Source organism: Pygocentrus nattereri, chromosome 11 (genome assembly GCF_015220715.1).
Source record: "Pygocentrus nattereri isolate fPygNat1 chromosome 11, fPygNat1.pri, whole genome shotgun sequence".
Classification (NCBI taxonomy): Eukaryota; Metazoa; Chordata; class Actinopteri; order Characiformes; family Serrasalmidae; genus Pygocentrus; species Pygocentrus nattereri.
Window position 1 is genome coordinate 19,869,110 of NC_051221.1, and position 26,362 is coordinate 19,895,471.

Genomic DNA, 26,362 nt, shown 5'->3' on the forward strand with positions numbered 1-26,362 from the left:
ACTGTTATGTTCTGTTATTGTTTTTGTTTTCTTATATATAACGAAAATAAAAATTTGAGTCAAAAAAAGATGTTACAGAGAAAATCTGCAAACAGAGAAGCTGCTGATGTTCTCGGTACAATTAACTGATCATCCCCGAGTCCAGACTTTATAACTGGATGTGTTCATGGAATGTGAGACGCAGAAAATGCAAGTTGTGTCATTGGGTCTTGAAGAGAACAGAAACTGCTTTAAAGGCAAAGGTTGGACACACTAAATAATGGAAAAAATATTTAAAAATGAAAATTAAATAAATGAAAGGTCTTGACTTTTGCACAGGGCTGTATGTTCAAATGTGACCCATATGCCAAGTTTGGAAATTTGTAACGGGTCTTCTTCTGTAGATATACAATGAGTTGCCAGTTTATTAGGTTACCAGTTCCCATCTGTAGCGGCACAATTTATCAGCCACCCTCTATCCTGTCCATCAGTGGAAAGGGACCACCACAGAACCACTGCCGATCAGATATTATTTAGGTGGTGAACCATTCCCAGTGCAGCTGCGACAATGATGTAGTAGTGGTGTGTTGGTGTGTGTTGCACTGATATAGTGTATCAAACACAGCAGTGTTGGGATTTTTTTTATACACTGTGTACAGTTTATCATTGTATATATGGCTGTATTAATTGCTGTGCCAGAGGCTACTGGCAGCAACTGCTATCATTTGCCTGCAAATACTAGCGCTTTCATTCTGGATGAACGAAGAGGTTCATACAATTATGCTTTAGTTAAAAAAAAAGTAAAAGCATTTGGAGAACAGCTTTACATTTGTATAGAAAAATAATGGCAGCCCATTTGAAAGCATCTGGCAAGTGTTCCACCTCAATGCACCTCTAATATGGTAGCATTTTAGGTGGAAGTGATGATGGGTGGGTGTTGTTTCAGGTAGTAGCAGCAATGGCTGAGTGAATGTAATGGGGACAATGTATATGGTTACAAATAATATAACTTTGGAGTATTCTTGTATACTTTGTATAATTTTATCTTGTATCATTTTATTTGTCCTGTGCATCCTGACTCTTCAATAAAAGAGAAAAAAGAATTTCACCAATTAAAAAAGCTCTATTAATCACCAATTAAAAGAGTTTAATGATAGATGCAGTATGCAAACAAAATCAGAAAGATTAGTAGAATGATTCATACAGAACTGTGCAAAAGTCAGAAACCAGCCTTCGTTTCTTTCATTTCCATTCAAAACAGCTTTTAAGAAAAGTACTTGAGTATTTTAAATACCTGTATTTTTATTTTACGTCAGCTATATTTTTGGCTCCATACTTCCACTTCATTTGGCATAGTATCAGGGACAGAGTTAAATAATGAAGATCAGTGAACCTTAAATTCCAAAGAGAAAGGCAAGCAAATTACAGCAAATCACTTTTCTTCATTTCTGAAAACGTGTTAGTACCTTTTGACTACTAAACAGCTAACTTGAGCACACAGAGAAAGGTTGATCACTGAGTTCAACATATATTTTTGTGCCAAAGCTTGTCTCAAAACTCATCATAGAGCAATGTCTTAGGCATGAGACAGAATATTTGTATTTCCTCAAGTTGTCTTTCACATTTTGCCACTGCTGTCCATCTTCATATGATTCACATATGAAAATTGGTACATTGGTAAGCAATGCTAAAATTAATGCACTCTGGAGAAACTGGGCTGTAATGTCAACCAGCCCTGGCACTGCACGGTACCCACACGTCTGGAATAGTAATTTCTCTGTACTTTTTTCTTCCCTGGTCATTGGTTCAGGTCCTGGAGAGCCACAGGACAGCACAGTTAATTCAGCACTCCATCTAAACCTGGTAATTAACTTCTGAGTGGAATCAGGGGTGTTTTACCTGGGGAAATCACCAGCTGTGCTGGACTCTGGCCCTCCAGAATTGATCACCATTGCTTTACACCGCTGCGTTATCCATGAACAGGTTACAGAAACAGCATGAGCCTCCCTGCTTTAATGTATACCATTCAGCTTAGGGTAAGAAGGCAGATGTCCAGCTCAGGAAGGGGCACTGGGGTTAATTAAACTTGTTAAAGTGGCAGTGTCCCCAACCATGAAGAGCAGAGGTTGAAAGGCTGGACTGGGGTTTAGAGTGAAAGAATACATAAGTAAAGAATGGGAGAGAGAGAGAGAGAGAGAGAGAGAGGGAGAGAGAGAGAGGGAGAGAGAGAGAGAGAGAGAGAGAGAGAGAGAGAGAGAGAGAGAGAGAGAGAGAGAGGAGAGAGACATTCATTGACACCCACCACAATCTGACAGTGATTCATGTGGAGTGTGAGAGCAACATGATTGCTCTCAAGGTCAAATATGTCAAGAGTTTTGTCTTTCTGTCTGCTCCTCCTATTCTTTCTTTTTCCTTACTTGTTCATCCCCTCCTCCACCATGACCTTTCCAGTATGCCTATATCTGTCCATCCCAACTTCATTTCACAGATGACAGACTGCAGTGTGTGATGCATCAGCTTGCAATGTAGTTCAGGACGGGGTGGTTTGTGTGGAGTTGTGTGTGTGGGTGGGGTGGGGTGGAGGGCGATGGGTTGACTGGCCCTTTTAGCTCTAATAGGTCTTTATTGCACTCAAGGGGAGAATGGAGCCAGGCCTGACGCCAGCAGGACTCTCTTCTGCTTCTGGGACAGCTCTTCTCCTGAGCATCACATTCAAAGAAGAGCATTAGACACAGACTGTCCAGTTCTGGTCTACTCACCTTGCAGAATTTAGCTCCAGTCCTGATACACCTGACCAATGAAGTCAATGAAGATTAGCGGTAGTGCTGCTAACAGCAAAGTAAGAATTTCATTGTACAGTATAACTGCCTGTTTTTGCTGTGCATATGACAATAAAACTCTTGAATCTTGAATCTAAGTTAGGTAGGAACTAAACTTTTTAGGAAGATAGATGCCCAGGACTATAGTTGGGAAGGCCTTGTATCAGCCATGGCTGTTCAGCTGCAGTCCTAGAGGGTCTCAGTCTACACAATTTGGTGATTTCCCTGCTCAAACACACCTCAATCATTCATTCAACTCATCTGTTAATGATCAGGGCTGTTCGAAATAGCAAACTGTGTGCTGTATCCTGCACCAGTGTATACATGCCCCTCCTTACATTAGTATACAGCAAAGGTCAACAAATGATGACTGGATGCAGGCCCAGCAAAGTATTCCAGATTAAACCAGGCAAAAAAGCAAAGTTTTCTATCAAAGTCAAAGTCATGAACATGAACCAGCATGACTTCTGTAGCAGTCCTATGATGCAGTTTTTCAAATCACATGCATTTATTTAAACGACTATAGCTGAAGGCAACTCATAGGAACAGAGACAACAGGGTTAGATATCAAACCAGAAAGCCAATAGTTTCACTTATTTTTGTAGATTTTTCATTTTATTTATTATTTCTGGTCTGAGTAGTGAAGCGACAACATGGCTTGTTGAAGAGAAGAAAGTCAATAAAAACAGAGTGAACAAAGGAACAGAGAACTCTGCATTTTTCTCCCTGTTTCAAGTTCTGATGTTTCAATCTGTGGTGCTGGTCAAAAGTAAAACCCTTAAGTGCTAGCACCTTTGCAAAACAAAGTAATCAACTTCTCAAAACAGAAAAAAAATAAACCCATAGCTCATCCATTTCCTGACAGAGCTCATTAAGAGAAGCCTTTATTATTGTTTTTGCATCCTGTGGACAATATATATATTTATTTGTCTTATTTTATTTTATTTGTTGTCTGGATTATGCATTACTGGTTTTAATATTACTGGCTTAATTGTTGTCACTATTCACTTATGATAGTTTGTTTTTCTGAACCTATAAGCAAGAAATTAATCAAATATCAAATATGCAACAGTTACTATCAGGTATTGTGTACCATACTGCAAGACAGTGGTGTGACTAGACTCTACAAACCTCACAGGTCATTTTGGCATTCAAAGGATTGCTCAAGTGTCCTTTATGCTCCCCTATTTGCTCTTAGCAGCAGCATTTTACCCAAAATTCCTTGAGATACAGGCATGGACCAATCAGAGTAGATTGGTTTGCTTACAACTGCCTGACCAGCAAGTCAGAGGAAAGATATTCCACTGTGAGTTACAATGCATTTCTTCATTATTCTTATCCTGCATATCCCCTAGTTGCCATACAACAGAATGGAATTGAAATGAGATATTTTTAATTAATATGATTAATCAAATGCGTTTTTTTCTGTAACTCTGCTATCAGATTAACTGGAAAACTGTTGGCTCTCTGTATGTGAGATGGTGTGACTGGGTTTAACTGCTGATGAGCAAAACAATTCATACTTCTCCACAGCGACTGCCATGCTGAGATAAAACAGACAGCACACTTGTAGCTTTCTTTCTATGCATGTGCAACTACTAAATTCATGTGCAGCTACCAAAACAAAACTAGCTTTTAAACACAATAAAATGTTTGTTTTTTTTTATTTTATGTTGACGTGCTTGTTCACCTATGAATACAAATATCCAGTTCACTTCCAGTTTTGTAAATCATACGCTTTCCACTGAAATATCTTCCATTCATATAGAAAAACATTCACATAGTTCAACTGAGGGACCTCTATTGTACATTTTATGGCTACTGTGGAAAGGGGTTTATTTAAGTAGTCATTGAGTGGCATTATAGGGAGCCACTGTAGATAAGCATATTAGCTCATTTAAAATCCAGGCCCAATTGTGTACCTTAAATATGTTTTTCCCAGGGAAAAGATAGATATTTGTATTTTTTAATAGCATAATATTTTAATACAGAACAATCATTAAAAAAGACTGAAATTAGGACAGAGTGTGCATAGTCAACAAAATTGAATTGCAATGGAACATGGTAGGGTTATGTTCCCTAACTAAAGGTCCTGAACATGTACGTTTGAGGATACTGCCCCAGTGATTGTTTAGTACATTGTTTCTGAGAGTATGGACTTCAAAGTGCAGACTTCAAGAAGGATTGCAGGGTGCCATTTGGGTTAGGCCTAATCTGTCGCTGAATCTGGAGTCTGGCTCCACCCCTCCTGGCATCATTCTATCCTGGCTCTGCTCTCTCTTACCAAAATGTATTTTGGAATATATCAATAATACAGCATGTACACCTATATATTACACTTTCAAATGCTCTAGCAGTGTCATGCATTCGGCAAGCTCTCAAGAAGAGACTTCACATCCCAGAATCCCACCTGAGTGTGTTGTCATATGACAAGAGCAGTTAGTATATAAGGCCGGGCTTTAGTTAGTTTCTTTGCGAGGTACTGTTTCCCTGAAACCTACTGAGCGTTGTTATTTTGATTGCATGTATTCCATGTTTTTGACCACTGCTTTATTTATCCCGTTTCTGTCTTCTGCTTCGTCCTTTTTGTACTTTTGTCTGTCCTGACTGATCTGTGTTTTTGAATCCTTTGGCCTGTTTTATGACGACGTCTTTTGCTCTGCCCTTTTGATTCTGGTTTCCTGTTTGTTTTTAAACCGCAATCCACAAGTGTGGTTTCTGTTGACTTGTCACAAGCATGCTCATGTTATATGATTGTTACCATCTCTGTTGTGTTTCTGGACATTGCATACCATTTAGGTAGCAAGTATATTGTCACAGATATATCAAAATCTTATGTTTCAATTTGTTTGGCTTATATTTTTTCACTCCATTTGAAAACTTCTGCCACTCTTTACATTGTATGAAAAAATACATTGGTAAAACTTTCTATGAATGTCATATTTGTAAGCATCTGTAAACACATTTATAACATGTTATAATGCATTCATAAGGCAGTATAAACATGGTTATAAATATTTATAAAAATGAATTACACTGAGCTACACTTTATAGCCATGTTTATTATACATTATGAATTCTTAATATAATGCATTATAAGTAGTGTTAATAACATGTTATACTGTCAATGTTAAGGAAGTCAGTCCCAGCTTGAAGAGTGTAAAGACAAATACAAAGTTTATTTACATCCTGGGATATTTCATTTCTCACTACTGGTGCTGTTAGAGCTGCATCTTCGGAGCTTCAGCCCTGAATATTCAGAGACTCCAAACTGGCTGTCCAGCCTAGAATTACAGCTACAAGGTACTTTTTTAACCAGCTCTCTCACCGCTACACTACACTACAGTAATGCTAATTTCTGCAAGCATTCTATTGGATATGCACTGTTAAGCTAACAGTGATGTACATTGACTTTGCCACGTTGGTTAAAACATTGATGGTAGCACTAGTTTAAACTCTGACATTTGAAGCCTGTAATGTGCTTTATTGTGTGTGTTTTAGTGTTTCAGTAAATTCTTCAGTAAATACTTCAACTAGAAGCACACTGGAGCAGGCTTTAGTACAGTACGCTTTACTTCACTAAGAGCAGACAAATACAACTTAAGAGCTCTTACAATTTGTTATGAACAGTACTTATAATGCATGTTAACAATTCATAATGCATAATGAGCATAGCTATAATGTGTAATGCATTTTTATAAAGAATTATAGCCATGTTTATGATGCCTTATGAATGCATTATAACATGTTATGAATGTGTTTCTAGATGCTTACAAATGTGGCATTCATAGAAAGTGTTACCAATTGATTAAAAATTAAGAAATTGATTAAAATTTATATTAACAGCTCATTACATTAAAATGAATTACAGTTAATTTAATGTATGTTCAATACAGTTCATTAAAGTTAAAAACATTATTTTCTTCTCCTATAAAGTTCCCATTTCTGAGATATAAGATTTTGCTATAATACTACAACAAGGACACTTCATATTCATATACATGTCTTTGGGCTTTGCAAAGTCTTGTGTTTTCATGCTTTTGTTTCTCTGGATTCTTTCCACTGTTTTTGTGAGTTATTTTGATTATGGATTTCAAGCTTTGGAGTGATGCCATACATAATGTGACCTTGTACACACATCCACCTACTCCTCTCTCATTACTCTTTTCTTTTACACATGTGCTGTGTGAATATGTGAGTGTGTTGTGTCTGGCTCTGAGGAGGCAGGGCATGATAAGACACAGACAGCCATTAGTTGCACAGCTCAGCTAGAAGCCGTCCAAAGAGCTGCTTTCAATCCATCAGTGTAGCAGTCTGAGGGAGGTGGAGTGAGCCGGACTCAGCGGGGATAGAGTCGTCTGTGCTAATGCATCTGCCATCACCACTCACACCCGGCACCCCTCGACAAGCCTGTACCCACTGTTCCTGTCGCCTCCTTTCCTCCCTCCATCCATCTCTCTGTCTCTCTTTCTCTCTCAGCACCTTCTTATTCTTTCTCTCCCTGTGCGAGAAAAGACAAAGGCTGGGGATTAGAATGGCTTTCTCCTTTTTTTCGCCCACCCTCACCAAGCCTATTTTAACTGCTAGCAAATCTCCAACAACATTTTTGATAGTTTGCATCATTTTCTCCTGGTGTGTATAAGGGCGAAGAGTTTGGTTGTTAATGTAATAGTCCTACAAAAAACAGTTAAACATAATATGTTGTTTACCACTTCACTCACTCATGCTCACTGCATGGCTACATCCTCACACAAACTGTGTCAATTTAAGTAATCTCAAATAGATTTGCTTATAAGACAGGCTGTCTATCTATCTACAAACATGGATAAATGTACACACAAGCGTCTGCAAAGGCTTCAAGCAGGCCTGTTACGGTTGTTAAATTTTAGCTAATAATTAATTTCCAAAAGAATATTTGCAAATAACAGTAGTCCTTTTGTTCATCCAAAATCATTATTAAAGTATATGCCTAAAGTGGCCAAATTGGCTGATTAGCAAGTTTACTTCTTGCTGTGGATATTTGTGACAGACACTGTTGAAGCTCACATAAACAAATGTTATCAAGTCAGAACTTAGAAATGGCTTGTATATATATATTTCAATGAGATGAAAATATATATATGATGTATCTTTTAATAAATGCATCTTCATGCCTTCTTTTATTTTCTGTTGATTACAGCAACAGTGGAAAAGAACTACACTCTCAGAAAGAAAGGTACTAAACTGTCACTGGTACAATATCCCACTTGTCACTGTGTCTCAGTACCTTTAGTCAGGGGACATAACTGTACCATAATCTATTGAAATGATATTTTCTAAGTTGTATTCAATACTAAGTTGGATTCAATACACCCTGTCTCATCTTCAGGCTTTTTATATTATTGTTCTATTTTAAAACATTAGGTTATGAAAAGGTACAAATACGTACCTTAGAACTAGAACTAGAAAAGAAAATTGTGCAAGGTACGTACTTGGACCACTGTTGTACCTTTGACAGTACATTTACATTGTTTGTACCTTGATTAATGAAAAATGTACCTGCACAGAACCTTTATTTCTAACAGTGGATGATAAGTAACAGGGTGTAAGATTCCATTCATTATTAGCCTCAGTAGCCTTGTAGCCTCCAACATGAAACTAAAGAAGAAAGCATGTCTTGGCTGCATTTTGGGCAAGAAGAAAGCTGAGTAAATTTTAATTTTTGCAGAACTATCGCTTTAAGTGAGTTTCTGCTATAGAATAATGCTGTTCTTTTATAGCATGACAGAAATAACAACCACTTCACAAGTCATTTCCAGCAGACATTTGTAGTATGGGCAGACATTTACAGTGAGGGTGATGCTTGAGAGAACCAAAAAATGAAAAGAGCACACAGGCGCCTAAATGGCCATTTCAGCAAATGTGATACTCTCACTGGAACAACCCAGTCACCCAGTCACTTCCACTATCTGAAACCACTGAATGAAACTGTTCTCAATACCGCAGAGTCAAAGCCTGTGTCAGACATTTTGAGGTTTGTTTTGAGAAAAACAATTGCAGTGCTGTGAGAAGCTTTCTGTGAATTTGTGAAGCTCTCTGCGAATAATTACGTCGCTTTGCTTAATGTAATTGCTGTGATTATGTCCTGATGAATCCTCAGTGCTGCAGTTCACATTAGCACAGGCTGCAATTATTTAGGCCCAGCAAACCCAATTATCCACACCACTGCCAAATTCAACATTTGATGGCCTACAATTAGCATCTTATATAGCAGTTATTTACCTTATAATCAGTACAGATGGAAAAAACTCTTGTTTTCATGTGCTCTCTTCCCTTCTCTCCCCTGGTGCCTTGTTAATGGTCTCCTTAACTCTACCCTGCCACGTCTTAACTACAGTGCCCCTAGGTGCAGTGCTTAATCACCATTAATAAAAAGCATCATTATTTGAATTGGAATGCATGTTTATTCACTTTACAGCTTTGTTAGGTTGCATTCCTACTGAGTGTTTAAATCATTGATCAACAAATACATTCCTCTTTTGGGGTTATTTTTTATCTGTTAGGCCTGTAGTCATTGGACTACTAACGCATACATAAACCCATAGTGCATTAGGTAAATTAAAGATCTGTTATAGTTGGATCACATTAGAATAGATGTATATAAGAATTTTCAATTTTATTAAAAGCAGTGTATTATGACACATTAGTGAAGGAAACAAGTTCTGTATGTTCTAAAGAAACTAACTTTCACATAAATAGTAGGAAATATCAATTTGAGGAGGTAAACCTTCATGGAATGTCTATCAAATTCACATTTGGTAGCTTTCACTCTTCCCTCCTCTAATGCGCAACAGGTGTATGTCTTCTTTGAGAAAAGCAAAGTTCTTTAACAAGGCATTTGAGCCATCTTGTCTAAACAAGAGAGGCATACTGCAGAACAGTAAACATGGAGTTGCACATCCGATGAGATGCCTGCACACTAAGCAACTCCAAGAAAGTGGTTGAAATGTCTTGACAATGTTGGAAATGTGATAAGAAAGCAAGCATGTAAGTCAACCAGCTTGCATATATTCACTATTAAATATTTGACTTTTCCCTAGCTCTAGTTTTGAAAAGTCTAAGCAAAAATATACAGAGCTTATTATCCTTTCACACACAGTCATGCACCTTAAGCCACTTTTACACTTGGTTACACTTTTTACCACATCTCTTTACAACCTCAGTTTAGACTTGGATAGACATTGCCTGGTATCCATCATACCTATATGAGCTCATTGGACACCTGTTCCAATACCATGGGCATTAATATACAGTAGTTTTGGCCCCCTTTTATGGCAAAATAGGTCCTCTATTCACCTTGGCAAGCTTTCCACAGGATTTTGCAGTGTCTCTGTGGGAATGTGTGCATATTAAGTCAAGTGCATAAGGCTAAATTCTTGTCTGTATAGTTTTTGTATGCAGTAGCATTAACATTACCCCTCAGTGGAACTAAGGGGTCCAATCCCTGTAAAACCATTCCCAGACCATTATCCCTTCTCCACCAAATTTACTGTTGATGCTATGCATTTCGGTAGGTAGTATTCTTCTGGCATCTGCCAAACTCAGAATCCATCAGACTGCCAAATATCACTCTAAATGTTTTCACTACTCCAGAGTTCAGTGGCAGTGTGCTTTACACCACTCCAACAGACCCCTGGAATTGTGTATAGTGATCATAGGCTTGTCTATGAAGACATTGTGTTTTTTAACACCTGTTAGCAGTGGGTGTAGATGAAACACTCAATAATTAGGAAGGTGTCCACAAACATCTGGAGGGGTTGCCAAGGTGTATATGGAGTTACACTAAACATGAGTTGAAGCTTAGAGCTTCAATTGTATGTCTGCTATATATCTCAAACGTATTTGAGAATGCTTGAGTAGTCCTAATACTGCTATGCCTAAAGTGATGGTTTAGCACACTTAATCTCTTTTTGCAGACCCCCTAGTGGTCAACAGTAAGGAAACCTATTCAGATTTTTTAATTAACATGACCAAAAAAGTAGGTTTCTCTGTAATTCTGTTACTAGCTAGGACACTCTTGGCTCTCTGTGTATAAAACATGGAGAATGAGGGGTGCACAACTATATAGTACAAGAATATAATATTAGCATTTAAACACAATAAAATCAGTTAAATGTTGACCTGCTTGTTCACCTACAAAAATAAAATTGAGTTCACCTCCAGTTTGTAAAAGTCATACAACTTTCCATGGAAATATGTCATTATTAGTGAAGAAAGAAAAAGCATAGTGCAAAAACTGATGGAGCTCAAAAACAGGTTAAAACTGCCTTTCTAGCAAATGGGGTTAAATTTGACTTCATTTACATGAAATGTAAATTAGATTTTTAACCCAAACATCACTTTAGTCCCAGGCAAGTGAAATGATTTGCTCTCTCTTTGTCCAGCAGGTAGTGCTAGTGTTCTTCCCCTGCTGCCCTGCGCACCAGGCTGCTTAATTTGTGAAAGGACCAGCATGCTTTGCCACAAGGCACAATCAGGCTGGAACAAAGCCAGTCAATGTTTTGCGGTCTGCAGAATCAATCGCTCACTCTGAGCGCTCTGTAAAAGCATATCAGATTACCAGATGACATGTTTGTGTACCCTTGGGCTGTCCCTTTACAGTGTATACACACACACACACACACACACAAATACACACATTTTCTTCACACACACAGCACACACAAATCCACTTATGTCTGACCCCACTGGAAGTAATAAACTAACACATGCAGAAACTGACATGCCATATGAACCTGTCACTGATCTGTGATGTAATGTAATATACTGTAGTCTAAAGGGATTAGTCCCTTGTCCCTTCTTCTGCCATGGGGTAATCTGAGCTAAACATGCTTCACTGTGTTTGTGAATATGTGCCTCACTCTTTGAGCTAATCGGCAGCATATTTGACTGTACAAATTGTATATATACACACACACACACACACACACACACACACTCAATAAGCATTTGGAAACTGAGGACACTTTCAATGGGAGACGGGTCTGGACCGCAGGCGGGCCAGTCTAGTACCCGCACTCTTTTACTACGAAGCCATGCTGTTGTAACACGTGCAGAATGTGGCTTGGCATTGTCTTGCTGAAATAAGCAGGACGTCCCTGAAAAAGACGTTGCTTGGATGGCAGCATATGTTGCTCCAAAACCTGTACGTACCTTTCAGCATTAATGGTGCCTTCACAGATGTACAAGTTACCCATGCCATGGGCACTAACACACCCCTATACCATCAGAGATGCTGGCTTTTGAACTTTGTGCTGATAACAATCCGGACAGTCCTTTTCCTCTTTGACCCGGAGGACACGACGTCCATGATTTCCAAAAACAATTTGAAATGTGGACTCGTCAGACCACAGGACACTTTTCAACTTTACATCAGTCCATCTCAGATGAGCTCGGGCCCAGAGAAGGCGTTCCTGGGTGTTGTTGATATGTGGCTTTCGCTTTGCATGGCAGAGTTTTAACTTGCACTTGTAGATGGAGCGACAAACTGTGTTCACTGACAGTGGTTTTCTGAAGTGTTCCTGAGCCCATGTGGTAATATCCATTACAGAATGATGTCGGTTTTTAATGCAGTGCTGCCTGAGGGATCGAAGGTCACGGGCATTCAATGTTGGTTTTCTGCCTTGCTGCTTACTTGCAGAGATTTCTCCAGATTCTCTGAATCTTTTGATGATATTATGGACTGTAGATGATGAAATCCCTAAATTCCGTGCAATTGCACATCAAGAAACATTGTCCTTAAGCTGTTGGACTATTTGCTCACGCAGTTGTTCACAAAGTGGTGAACCTCACCCCATCCTTGCTTGTGAACAACTGAGCCTTTCAGGGACACTCCCTTTATACCCTATCACGACACTCACCTGTTTCCAATTAACCTATTCACCTGTGCAATGTTCCAAACAGATGTTTTTTGAGCATTCCTCAACTTTATATATATATATATATATATATATATATATATATATATATATATATATATATATATATATATATATATATATATATATATATACACCCTGCTAGCCCAGGACATAACATACTTCTCTTCAAACTAGCTTACAGGATAAGCTTATTGTACTTATTGACTGACAGTTGCACAGTGCTGTATATAATTTTTCTTTACCAGCAGATGTTCCTTGTACATCTTGCAATCTATATCACTGTTTAGCCCTGTGTACTTGATCATAAAAACTAATCAAGAAGCCAGACAAATGAGATTTGATCTGTAAATATAAAGAGAGCTAGAGCTTATAAATACACTGCTCGCTCTAATCATTAAGAATGTCACAGGTATCTGTTTCCAACTGCTGTCAGCATCTGTTCTCCACCATGTTCTCCTGTTCAGAAAAAGTGAAACACTATTATCAGCTTTCCATTCACATTCTCTATTCATATTTCTTCAGGATTTCAAAGCAGGAGACTTCTGTGTAGAATGAAGTCAAGTCCAGGCTAACTATGGCAACTGTCCTATCTTGAATGTTTTTCCTTTGTCAGTTGCCTGAACTGCCCATCATAGTAAGATGGACTAACATGCAATACACAATCTTTTTCATCACATATGCCCCCAATTTTGTGCTAAAATACACAGTATACCATTACCATACTTACCGTAGTTCTGAGACATGTTTTGGCCTAAAGGTTATATTTTAAAATCCCTGTTGGATTTTAGTTCAATGGTTTAATTAGGCAGACATTTTGAAAAGTGATAGAATATCCTAGTATGGGGAAAATATATATATATATATATATATATATATATATATATATATATATATAGGACAATAGGGTATCAGTGGAGCAGATAATGGAGGCATCTGGCCAAGGGGCCCCCTGAATGATAAACAATGCAAGCAGATGACCAAGACGACCAAGGGTCATTTTGAAGAACGTATGTTTATACCTAATATGGCTTGAGAGGATCCATACATTGAACTAGGGGCTATCTTAACAGAAACCAAATATGGGCTACACGTCCACCGCAGGTATAAAACCGGGAGCAGAAATGAATGTGTCAGAGAAACTATTGGCGGTTCTCTCCAAGCTGTTTCGCGAAGGCTTGTCTGTGACTTCGACCTCTCAATGCTAATAAACATCTTTATATGCAAGAGACGAGTGTCACCGAAGAGTTTGTTCCTACACCTTCACAGCATCGCTACTAAAGAAACCACACCATCTTCTGATGGTTACTTCCAGCAGGATAATGCACCATGTCACAAAGCTCATATCATCTCAAACTGGTTTCTTAAACATGACAATGAGTTCACTGTACTCCAGTGGCCTCCAGTCACCAGATCTCAATCCAATAGAGCACATTTGGGATGTGGTGGAACAGGAGATTCGCATCATAGATGTAAAAGGGGGTCCAATGTATATGTATGTATAGATAGATAGATAGATAGATAGATAGATAGATAGATAGATAGATAGATAGATAGATAGATAGATAGATAGATAGATAGATAGATAGATAGATAGATAGATATACTCATCATCCATGGAAGTCTCAGTCTTTATATGCTTGATAAAAATAAGTGAGATGGATGTGCCTAGAACAAACAGAAATAGGTCAAAAACACATATACCTTGACAATGGCTCAGACTCACAACTTTAGGACTTTGCAAAGACTATTCTAACAAATGGTTTATATTCTAAATTTAATCAGGCTGAGGACAGGAAACAGGTGCAGGTGGTTATTAGAAGGAGGCCAAGTTCCGCTCAAGCACTACTTTGCAGTAGGCCTTCTGCACCTGCATTTTAACAAAGGAACTGTCCATAATATTGTACTCTACATTGCAGTGATCAAAAATGATCAGAACATTAGTCTTAATGTGAGCCGATAATTTTTTAATATAAATTAATTGCAAGGTAGGATTAATTTATTGTATATCTCCAGCATCCCATTTTCATTTCGAGTTCAGTTTCAAGGCATTTGCAGCTTCTCTCTCTCTCTCTCTCTCTCTCTCTCTCTCTCTCTCTCTCGCTCTCTTCCATCTCTCTCCTCATCTCGCCCAATTCATTCAGTGAGTGTTCCAAACATTGGCGTGCTGTGTGCCAATAAGGATGAGAGATATTGGTGACAGAGAGGGAAAGCGCTTCTCCAGCTCCTAAACGCTTACAGATGGAGCGTAATGGGCTCCTCTGTCTAACACTGACGCTCTCATTAATCAGCTTCTCTGGCCAGGCAGCTCAAACTTGTATCTGTTTCCAACTGTGGCTACAAGATGCCCCTTTATACTGAGGCCAATATCTCTTAGCTCTTCTCTTGTTGGATAGGCTTGAACTTTTTGCTTAATTTTCTGTCTAACTGACAATCCTAGTTTGTAAAATACCTTCAAGCTGTGTTATTCATTCTTATTGGTTAGGTCTATAGGTCTACCTGCTCATTGACACAGAAAGATTAGAGAGGTCAGTAGCCTTCCTATGATCGGTTCCCAGGACATGCCAGACTTTGCTTTGTTTCTAAACCTACGGTCCTCAAACAGACTTTTCGGTTAACGATGCCTACTCCTTCTGTCAAGAGCGTCCTGGTAGGAGATTCATCAGTTTATATTGTGCACATACAGTAAAGCTGAATCATCAGAATCATCACTTGCATTCTGTGAGAAATAAGGTGCTGATGTGACTCAAGTCAAGTAATTTTTTAGCAACCAAATCCAAAGACAGGTGGAAGGAGATAGATGGCTTCAGATAGGCCTTTTATTCATTATTTTTAGAAAATGGTTCTGGGTGTACTTAGAGAAATGTGCACTTAATACTATCTCCTACTATTTATAGCTTGGGCTAAAGTTACTAGAGCTTAGTATTTTATTCATCATGTTTTGCAGTATTCTTTAGTGCAGCATTACATCCCTCAGCCTCATTGGTTGGGCCAAGTTCATGGTTTGTTTTTGTTCATCAATGTTCTCTCATTTCAGTACCCAGCATGCATTACACAAATCCATTAAACAGCCTTTGGGAATCCCTGAGGGGTCAACCAATCCTGACAGTTAACCTAGCCACTGATCTACATGGTAATAAAGACAGCCAAGCTAACTTTGTTGTAACTCTTACCGTGGTTGTCAAACAAAATAGTAAAGAAAACCATGATTTTACATTTAATCAACACACCAGATACAAGTTTTTTCATCCTTTCAGTGAAAGACAAGAAGACATACTGAGGTACAATATCTAGATAAGACAGTTAATTTGCTAATGTTAGCTTTTGGATTGTTGTTCTCATCATCTGATTAATCATTTCTGTGATTTGGATAATCCATTTTCTCTCCATTGTAATGATGATTTAATACAGTTCAAGAAAGTTATTATAGTTGTATGGATGCAGTAAGATATTTGGCTTCCTAACAGTAACGTTACTTATCTGGCTTTCAGGGTGGCTGTCGTCTAGTCCATGCGAGACATCATTTGCTAAGTGCATCTTTATTCTGTATATATTCTAATCCTGTCCTTTATGTAAGATCTTTATAACTCAAGGACGAACCAAGCCAACTAAGAATAAAACTAGGAATCTGACTAAGAAAAAGTTGAAATCTTCTCTGGTTTCTCCAGTGTAGCACTTTCTCACTCATGCTAATGCAGGTCATTTTCACTATAGGAACAAATCTCACCCTCACATCTGCCAGCCCTTCTGCTCTCTCTCTCTCTCTCTCTCTCTCTCTCTCTCTCTCTCTCTTTTACATACACACTAACCTAGCTGAGCACACACCTTTAAACTGTGTTCCTGTGATAAGCAGAGGTGATGTGTTAGCCAGTGTGTTGGCTCCCTCATTACGGGCCCTCTCAGATCTGCGGGCCTCGTCTCCCTCTCCGTCCTTCTATCTGCCATGTGTATCTGCATGCCATTAGCATAGATCTGTATAATAATCCCGACCTGCTGGCTTCTGCACACAAACGGTGGGGAAATTGCCAATCAGACACACGGCGGATGATGTTTGCTCGGCTTATTTGGCTGGGCTTGTCTGTGTGTAAACAGTAAACATCGTGGCTGCTCGCTTCGCCTCCCGATTAATCTCCCTGTGGTGGGAGTGCAGGGGAGCGGCCTGGTCGTCATCATTACACACAACAGGTACAGATGTTTCTGAAGACTTCAAAGTGCTCTTGCTGAAGATTCTGAGCGATGAGTTCTGCCTGTTGACTAGAGATTCTGCTGCAGGAATTTGGAGTCATATTATCAAATTGCCAAATCTCTATAAAAAAGAATTATAATGATACACTCTATGATGTAGTGCTGTATAATATGTCTCATAGTAATCTATAATTTCCTTTAGTGCCCTGTAGTAAACTATAATAATTATTATCCTAATTTATGAGTCTTTTAGGAATCCTGTAGAAATTCCTATAGTATTAATATAGTTCTTTTTCGTGAGTGATAAGTGACGTATTTCATGACTCATGACTGTGCTGCTACGCATAGCTCAAATCACATCTCAAGTTTGCTGAGGATGCTACACTGATCAGTCTTATCAGCAACAATGGTGAGTCAGCATGTGGAGAGCTTGCAGACTGGTGCAGAGACAACAGACTGTCTTATAATGCTGATAAAACAAAAGAGATGACTATTGACTTCAAGAGGACTCCAGGTGACCACTCACTATTGCATATCAGTGGCTTAACCGTGTGGCGAGTCAAAAACTGCAAGGTACTTGGGGTGCACATCACCAACGACTTCACCTGAACCCTAAATACCACTTGCCCAGCCAAGAAAGCAGTAACTTTACTTCCTACGATGGATAAAGAGAGCAAATCCCCACAGCCAATCTCCTCTACATTCAACAAGGCGACACCTGAGAGCGTCCTGGTCAGCTGCCTCACTGTCTAGTATGGGAACCACACAGTAAATAGTGAGGACAGATGAGCTAACCCACCATCAACATCTCCTACCAGACGTGCCGCATCTGCAAGGCCAGGAGACCTCTCCCACCCCTCTCGTGGACTCTTCACCATTCTGTTATGTGGCAGAAAGCAGAAGCATCTGTTCCACTACCAGAATCTGCAATAGCTTCTGATTGCAATAGCTTCTTGAATGCACTGATGCTCCCCAACATCTACCTTGACTAATCTAGATCCTTTCCAAGATCCTCCACACACCGATTACACACTCTATTAGCTTTACTACAATTCTTTAACTATGTGAAGGCTGCTATGAGACCTCAATCTTTATGTACAGCTTACAGTTGACAATGCTTGCACTAATTCCTTCATCACGTGCTACTTTAATGCCCATCCACACACACACACACATACACATGTGTGTGTATGTATATGTATATACATTTATATCGCTGTCATCAGAAAAAACCTTGTTTCTCCAAAACGATAACTTTACAGGAGAAGGAAAAAACCTGCTTTACTTTTAATGTAAGTCAATGGAACCAGACATTTTTCCAAGTCATTTTGGGTCATTTCTTTTGGTGCATTTATCAAAATATTTACACACAATGTGAAGGACAATGGTTACGTTCAAGTTGTGTCAAAAAGTGAAAAATGACAAAATGGCATGTTTTGCCATTTGTATATATATTATTTCTTGTTTTGTTGTCCTGTCTACTGTTTATTGTCCTGTGTATTTATTGATCTGTATATTGGTTGTCTGGTGTAATTATTGTATATTCTTCACTTGTTTCACACTGTCATGTATCTATATGTCATGTAGTCTTGTGTAATGTGCTGCTGTTGTGTGTTGCACTGTGGCACTAGAGGAATGGCATTTTATTCCAATGTTTACAAGTTACGTTGAGGAAATGACCATGAAGACCAATTGTCATAACTTGATTTAATACTCAACACCAAAGTCTGTAATGTTGTTAGTCTTAAAAACAGGAGTGAAAAATACTTTTTAGCTGGTTTTTATTAAACTTTTTTTAATCCAAAGCTCACACTGTGTGAGCTAACTTAACACGTGAAACGCACCAGCACATTGCCAGCACTATTAGCCAAACTTGGAAGGTAAACAATATTATTTGCTCTTTAATGGGTCAAATGGGCTTTAATGGGCCTTTAGTTTTTTTCAGTTTTAAACAAGTTGACTGTTTGACTGCCACAACTGTGCCAGTTTATCATTGTGTGAGGACCAGTACCACCCACTAGTACCACTACACCACGCACCACCAAACAAGGACACTTCATTTATTTGTTTAAAGATTTATTTCTTATTTTTATGAACTTAAGTGTGTTTAATTGTTGATACTTTTTTCTATGTTACATGTGCTTGGCAGCACTGCCACTGAACTAAATTAACTACCAGAGGTGGTTACACTTTCTCAGTTCCATGTACTTAAAAGATCCACACTATTTTGATGGATTTCTACTTCCTCTCTGAATATTTTTCAATGATAAAACCTTTATATCTGCTCATATTCATTGTGGGGAAAGTAATCCACTGTTAGCTCAGTTACATTTTGGCCACTAACAGTATTACTGATTCACTTTTAGTGTCTGTTCAGTTGATTCTGCACCTGGGCTGCTTTACTATAGCTCAAACCTCTCGCTTTCGAGCTTGAGCATTTTATTTCCAAAGTAAAAGATCCCCTAACAAGTTTCAGTTCCTGCTGATAGATTCTGGATGTTCTAAGACATTCCACCACAGTGCTGTAGGAAACTTTAATGGGCTTTCTGACCTGGTACTGTTTGGCTCCTATTTCGATTTTTGCTAAATAATGCTACTCAACTAATTTATGCTGCTTGCCTTTGTGCAGACACACACATGCACACACACACACACACACACACACACACACACATACACACACACACACACAGATGTGCTCTCACATCCCTCACAGCACAGCAGTTACCCAGGACTGAGTGCTGTCAGACTTAGAGAAGCATGTTATCATGGAAGTCCCCTGATACTTCTACTTCTCTACTAACACACACAGACCTAAGATCAGTAGCTTAAGAAATAAAGTGACATCAGACCCCAGACAAGAAAACATGGAAGCAAATAGTATTCTTCCTTTTTTTTCATTTATTTTTTATTTGTGGATTTACACAAATGTATAATTACAGTCATTTATATATATGTATATTCCACATTTACCTAGCCAGAACGTTAATAAAAAATAAATAAATTCTTTACATAGAAGAAGAGGGGGTGTATGCTAGTTACTGGGGAGACTTTTCAGCTTCTCAAAATATGCAATCAAAGGATTCCACATTCTATGGAATTTTACAGAAGCCTTTCTAGATACAAACTTAATCTTTTCTAGTTTAAGAAAAAGCATTAGATCGCAGAGCCACTGTGAGATCTTCGGTAGTTATGGAGATTTCAGTATTCTTTCTTTTTAAGAATATACATTTTCCTTAATACATCAGAGTGATGCTATTTATAATGTGTGTGTGGCAAAAAATGGCTTTAATTCATTTGTACGTGACCTTTTTCAGACCTCTCTTCATCTCTATGATATATATCTTTAAGACTGGCATACAGTATGTAAATTATATCTGTTCTGATTGGCTGCCCTGTATTGCAAATAAAAAAGGTTGGGACAGCACTTTTATAATAATTGCCAAATATTTATTTATTGGACAGCTGCACAAATGTTTCAGCGCTCTATGATTTTCCTCAGCATGCTAATAACATTCTAGGCCCATGACCCATTAAACAGAACTACTTTTACATGAACCGCTCACTGACGTTATTAAAACGAGTCAAAAGTATCAGATCCATCATTAACCAATAACAAAACAAATGAAAGAGAACAAAAAACAACAACAACAAAGTAATCAATTATCATTCAATAAATAATTCTAATGTACATATGATGCTAAAGAAACTATAAAAACCAAGTTAAAGAAAAATGCCCTTTAGCGTAAGCATTCTGGACTGAAACACTCCTTATAACTTTGCTGTGAACTGGTTAGGAGAACCTGCTATAGACTTAATAGGTGTATGTAGGCTAGACTTTCCACAAGGTTTAGAAGTGTGGTTATGGGAATTTTTGACCATTCTTCCAGAAGCGCATTTGTGAGGTCAGACACTGATGTTGGACAAGAAGGCCTGGCTCGCAGTCTCCTCTCTAATTCATCCCAAAGGGGCCATCCCCAAACTGTTCATAGCAAAGGGGCCATCCCCAAACTGTTCCCACAAAGTTGGGAGCATGAAATTGTCCAAAATCTCTTGGTCTGCTGAAGCATTAAGAGTTCCTCCCACTGGAACTAAGGGGCCGAGTCCAACTCCTGAAAGGAGTTGGTGATGTAAGGCTTGGATGCCGCTGCTCGGCCATGGAAACCCGTTCTCTTCTTGAACTAATCTGAAGGCCACATGAAGTTTGGAGGTCTGTAGCAGCTTAATTTCCACTCATGGACTACAAGCACTGTGAGTGAAACTTGAAACTTTAGCAGCGTTTATATACCACACCAAACTCTCACAAAAAAGTGAGGGGAATTTTTGGGCCGTTTAAAGTGGAAAATCCAATTCAATGCAATTACTATAAATGTATATATTATATCTACTATATATGTTAGAAGGGTACAGGAGCTGATAACACACTGTAATACATCAGCACTATCTTAGGTTTAATTTCCAGCAGCAGAGATGGTGGGTGTCGCCTTTTCAGTTGGACAGCCCCTTCTCAGTCACTGCCTATAGGTCCACTGTTTCACCTTCATATCGCTGTTAAAGAAGATCAATGTGAGTCAAAGTAAAGTCAATAAGAAGGTGACTACTGTATTTAGATTTTTCCTCTGTAAACCGACTTCTACAGCACTGCACCACCAACTCGTGGTTTGCGGCAAAGAATGGAGCTCGATGATTGGTCCGTTTCGACATCAGTCATTCTCAGGAGGCTGCGGAGCTTCCCGCCCACTCCTGCACGGGCGCTGGGTTTATCTTTATTTCCCGCCTGTATTCAGACAAACACCGCCCCTTGCTGTGCTGCGATTGGCTGGGAGTCAGAGGTGGGTGGAGTAGACTGAACCCATGCTCAAATAAAGATGCTCTCACGTACTATAATAACTCATGTATGAGCAAAGATAGCTTGAGTAGGAGTAAAGCAACGTGAGCAGGAGTAAAAAAGCATCAAAAAAGGTTGTATCATTTTCTTTACAGAAACCTTTTGGCCTAAAATAAAACTTCTGAAGCGTAAAGGTGAGATGTTAGGGCAACAGTAGAGCAGCATAAATACTGTCGAGAAAAGAAATCAGAAACTTAATGAGTGTTTAAAGTGGAACTGAGCAATAATTATATTATTCAGTTTTTAGTTATGAGTAACACTACCAGCGTCTGAAAAAACAGCATTTGAAATCTGTCAAAATTGTTTTTTAAGTCGATGAAACTGAATAAAAATAACCGGTTACTACGGCTGCCTGCGTGTGAGCGTGAACTATTCGCCAATCGCAGCTCAGCGGGCGGGGCTTGTGTGAATACGGGTGGGGAAAAAAAGCCCAAAACGCCCCACGCCGACAGCGGCAGGCTGCTCCACTCGGGCTTGAGGGAAGCCGCGCTGCTCCTCGCTCCACGATGCTCCTCCGACCATAAACACTCCGCTCACCTGCTCCAGAGGAGAGAGGAGGCACAGACACGGACTTGCTTTGCGCTTTTTTGGCTCTCCGTTCAGGAGACAGCGAGAGAGAATAAAGAAGGAGAGAGTGAGAAAAGCGACCCAAAGGAAGCAAAGGCAGAGGGGATTGTGGAATAGACCAAAGCCGTCCTCACCGTTTAAGAGGATTGCGTTGCTCTGCTACTAACGCCGCTTTCGTTGCCGACGGCCAACCGTCACGATGTCCTCGTGTGGGAAGGAAAACAGCGCTGCCCTGCACGCCAGTTACGTGGGACCGTACCGTTTGGAGAAGACCCTCGGGAAAGGGCAGACAGGTTTGTCCCACCTTTCCTTCTTTTACAGCCTTCTAGTTGCCACCAATGACTTGCTGTTTCCACCACGTATACTTGACCGGGGCCAAATGTGCCCGGCAGGTGGATGGCCACGAGTGTCCGTCCGCTGGGGATGATCTAGCATGGCAACCACAATTAGACAGCGCATGCACTTTCATATGGGCTGAAATTAGACTGTGTTTATCTGGCTGTTGTCCTCCATCTAGAGAGTCTAAAGATGTTCCTTGTGTCTCTTTCATCCTTAAACTTGGGTGTGTGTTGCTGCGTTTCGGACAGCCTGGCCCAGGCAGGCAAGGCTTGACTGTGGTGTATTGAAACTTTGTCTTTATTATACATGCTGATTCCTTTGCTTTCTTTTGGAATAAGGGTCACTTCATGGTTTGTTCAAAAGCAGTCCCTACCTGCTCGTTAGATCCATAGAAAACGACTCTGCTTCTTCCCCATACCCTTGTTGCCATGTGAGGGTATTAGCTGCATCCTGCTGTGCCCGAATAAGTGACTGCAGCAAGGCAGACTGGATGCTGATTGTGAGATTGGGGATGATCTAGCATGGCAACCACAATTAGACACCACATGCACTTTCATATGGGCTGAAATTAGACTGTGTCAGCCAGTGTGCTGCATTGATGGACGGAGACCAAGCAGCAAGCTGTGAGGGCAGAAGGTGATGCAACCCTGTAAGCTTTTGTCCGGGGCCCCTGCAAAGGGAGAAGACGTGGTGCTGTTTGCAGACACTCACTCCATCTGTCCTCCCAAGTGCTTGCTGTAGGCGTTAGCATGGCCAGGCCGGCTGGCCGAGCTGCTGTGCGAGGGGCACACTCTACTGTCTGCAGAGCCTTTCCTGGAGATGCCCAGGAGTGGGCTTAACCTCCTTTAGTGCAAGTACTCATTACTCACTTTGCAAAATAGGTCTTGGCTTTTATTATGCTGGGTTTTTTTTGGGGGTGGGGTGCTGAATGTGTGAACAGCGTTCTTCAGTCTTGAATAAACACAAAGGCTGTTTGTTTTAAACTAAGGCTCTCCAGCAGAGATTCACTATACCTCTTTCATCAGTGATCGGGTTGAATCAGGTGTGGTGACTTGGGGAACCATGCAATGCTCACTTCCATCAGGTTCGAGTCAGAGGAACCCAGAGTTCTTCAACCTATGATATGTTTGGCACTTGTCTGCTCTCAAGGTGACTGACACTTCTGTAGTGCTCTCCTCTCTGACTTTCACAACTATTGAAGTGTAAACACTCATCCATACGTTTAGCGCAAGGCTGTCGTTCACCCATGACAAACGTCAGGTGCCGTGAACGTTGCTTTTTGGATCACAGGCGATCCCCTAGGGGGCTCGAAACAGCAACGGCACATTAAAGAACAGTATGTTTAGCTTGCGGTGGCTGATATTTAAGTGCAAGTGCTCTGCTGTGGGTTCTGGTTTTGTTGACTGGCTCTGGGTCTCTACTGTAGAGCTGTTATTTATAGAGCAGAGCGGAAGGCCTGGGCTGATCTGCCAGTCCTGTGCAGTGCCACCATCATTATGTGATTAGAATCCCACACACTGGCCACGTCTGTAATCTTCCCTGCTAAAGTCCCTACTGCACGCTTTCTCTCACATGGACCAGGAGCCGGCATGACCATGTGTGCTTATTGTGAATGCCAGTAATAAGTCATTCCAAGGCGAAATTATACTGTAACCACACTTCCACATGAAACTAGCCTTGGGCTGATCATTGATGTTATCGAATATTATGATCATTTAAAGAAGTGCATATATTACGCAAATTCTTCTTCTTCATTTTTTGCCTCTTTTTTTATTTAACCATAACCTTGTACAGTCTAATCTATGATTAGGTAAAAATGTATACAGTACAACAGATTGCACTTTAATTATAGGCTATACAAACAGGACATCACCAATCAGTTAAATATACACACATTTGGTAAGATTATAACTGATTTTCATCTGGCAATTAATGCTGGGGGACATGCAATTTTAACATAAATTCTGAAACATGAGATCTGCTGAAATGGGCGAGTTTGTACGGAGGAAGGGTTGTGATTTTGCCAGTCGTTTGATTTGACGGACCCCCTTCTTTTGAGCTGGATGGTTTATTCTCACATATGCTTCCAAAATGGTAGTATTACCACCCTTGCTAACAATCTGCTCTTTGTACTGAGGCATATAACTCTGTTCCATGTGGTTCACTTGGTTCATTTGGTTGGAAACCAAAATATTGCCAAACTGGCCTGTTATAAATTATGAAGTAATGTTAGAATCTAGCCTAGATGGATGGTATGTGGTTTACTAATTATATCATCAGGAAATCACAGGATATAGTTTAAGTCTCTGTAATGGTCACATGTGGAACTTTGCAACCAAATTTTGGATCACGGTTATATCCATCCATCCATCCATCCATCCATCCATCCATTTTCTAAGCCGCTTCTCCGTCAGGGTTGCGGGGGGGTGCTGGAGCCTATCCCAGCAGTCTTCAGGCGGAAGGCAGGATACACCCTGGACAGGTCGCCAGTCCATCGCAGGGCAGACAGACAGTCACTCACACACTCACACCTAGGGGCAATTTACCATGTCCAATTGACCTGACTACATGTGTTTGGACTGTGGGAGGAAACTGGAGAACCCGGAGGAAACCCACGCAGACACGGGGAGAACATGCACACAGAGAGGACCCTGATCACCCAGCCAGGGAATCGAACCCAGGCCCTCCTTGCTGTGAGGCACGGTTATATCGTTTATCACAATAATTTTACAGACACTATTTGTTAATTTACACTATCCTCCAAGCTTATATGGATCCCGAGATGACTGGAATTGAGACTTGAGAGAGATACACTAGACAATACTAGAGAGAAATTGAAATATTTGGATGCTATGTTAGCTTTTGGAAAGAAAAAAGAAGTATCACCTGCATGAAACCTGGCACTTTCTGGGTCTGCGGAACTTTCTGTCTCCTGTTGCTAGATAATCATTTCAGATGATGCAAAATGTGAAAATGTTGGTCAGCTTTAATTTGTCATATTGTGAATGACAGAGTTCAAGAGTCCTGCTTAGTTGACAGTTGCTTTGGTTGGAGTTGGAGAAGCACTGTCATCATTTCAAGGTTGCTGATACAGTAGTTGTGGTGCTGTGTAGAGCTTTGTGCAGCTTTGTGTAGAGTCCAGGAGGCTTCCTTAAGAGCAATTAACCCAGTGTGCCTCTCTGAATGGCAAGCTTATCTCTGTCCTACACGTCAACTTTACCTGGTTAGGTCATTCTAGTGGTTGATGAAGTACAGTTTTAATAGAAGAAAGAAGGAATGCAAAAACCCACAGCTTGTGTTGACAGTGCTTGGGAAAATCAGAAGCAGTTTATGTGTTCACGTCCAGTTGAGCACTCCTGGGTTTAAGGTTTGTAAAATATTAGCTTTCATGGATTGTATAACATATCCAGAGCATATGTTATCACTTGTAGGTGATAGCCACAGTGTTTGAGGTTTTCTGCTACCATAATGCAAGGTCCAGCAATTTGACTCCCAAACTTTGCACAGTCAATAAACAGTGCATAAATATTTTGAATCAATAAACCAGTGGATGCCAAATACCAGGAAAATATGTTCTTGTCCTTGATGTCCAGAATTTAGGGTCAAATTAGAAGCCTAAACAGAAAGTGTTTTATAGGATCAATTTGGTGTGTTACAGCGAGTTTTAA

At 39.9% G+C, this 26,362-nt stretch overlaps 1 protein-coding gene across 10 annotated transcripts in view; it reads left to right on the forward strand.

The window, feature by feature from the left end:
• Positions 1–22,239: 22,239 nt before the first annotated feature.
• The window catches only part of brsk2a (BR serine/threonine kinase 2a), a 258,655-nt gene continuing 254,532 nt past the window's right edge, over positions 22,240–26,362 (forward strand). For 5 of the 10 annotated variants that reach the window (XM_037542512.1, XM_037542515.1, XM_037542517.1 and 2 more), the window contains exon 1: positions 22,240–22,648. In XM_037542512.1, the coding sequence (XP_037398409.1) occupies positions 22,555–22,648 (94 nt within the window). In that variant the 5' untranslated portion in view covers positions 22,240–22,554. The remainder of the gene's footprint in view (positions 22,649–26,362) is intronic. The other 5 variants (XM_037542518.1, XM_037542519.1, XM_037542520.1 and 2 more) reach the window with 3 other exon arrangements.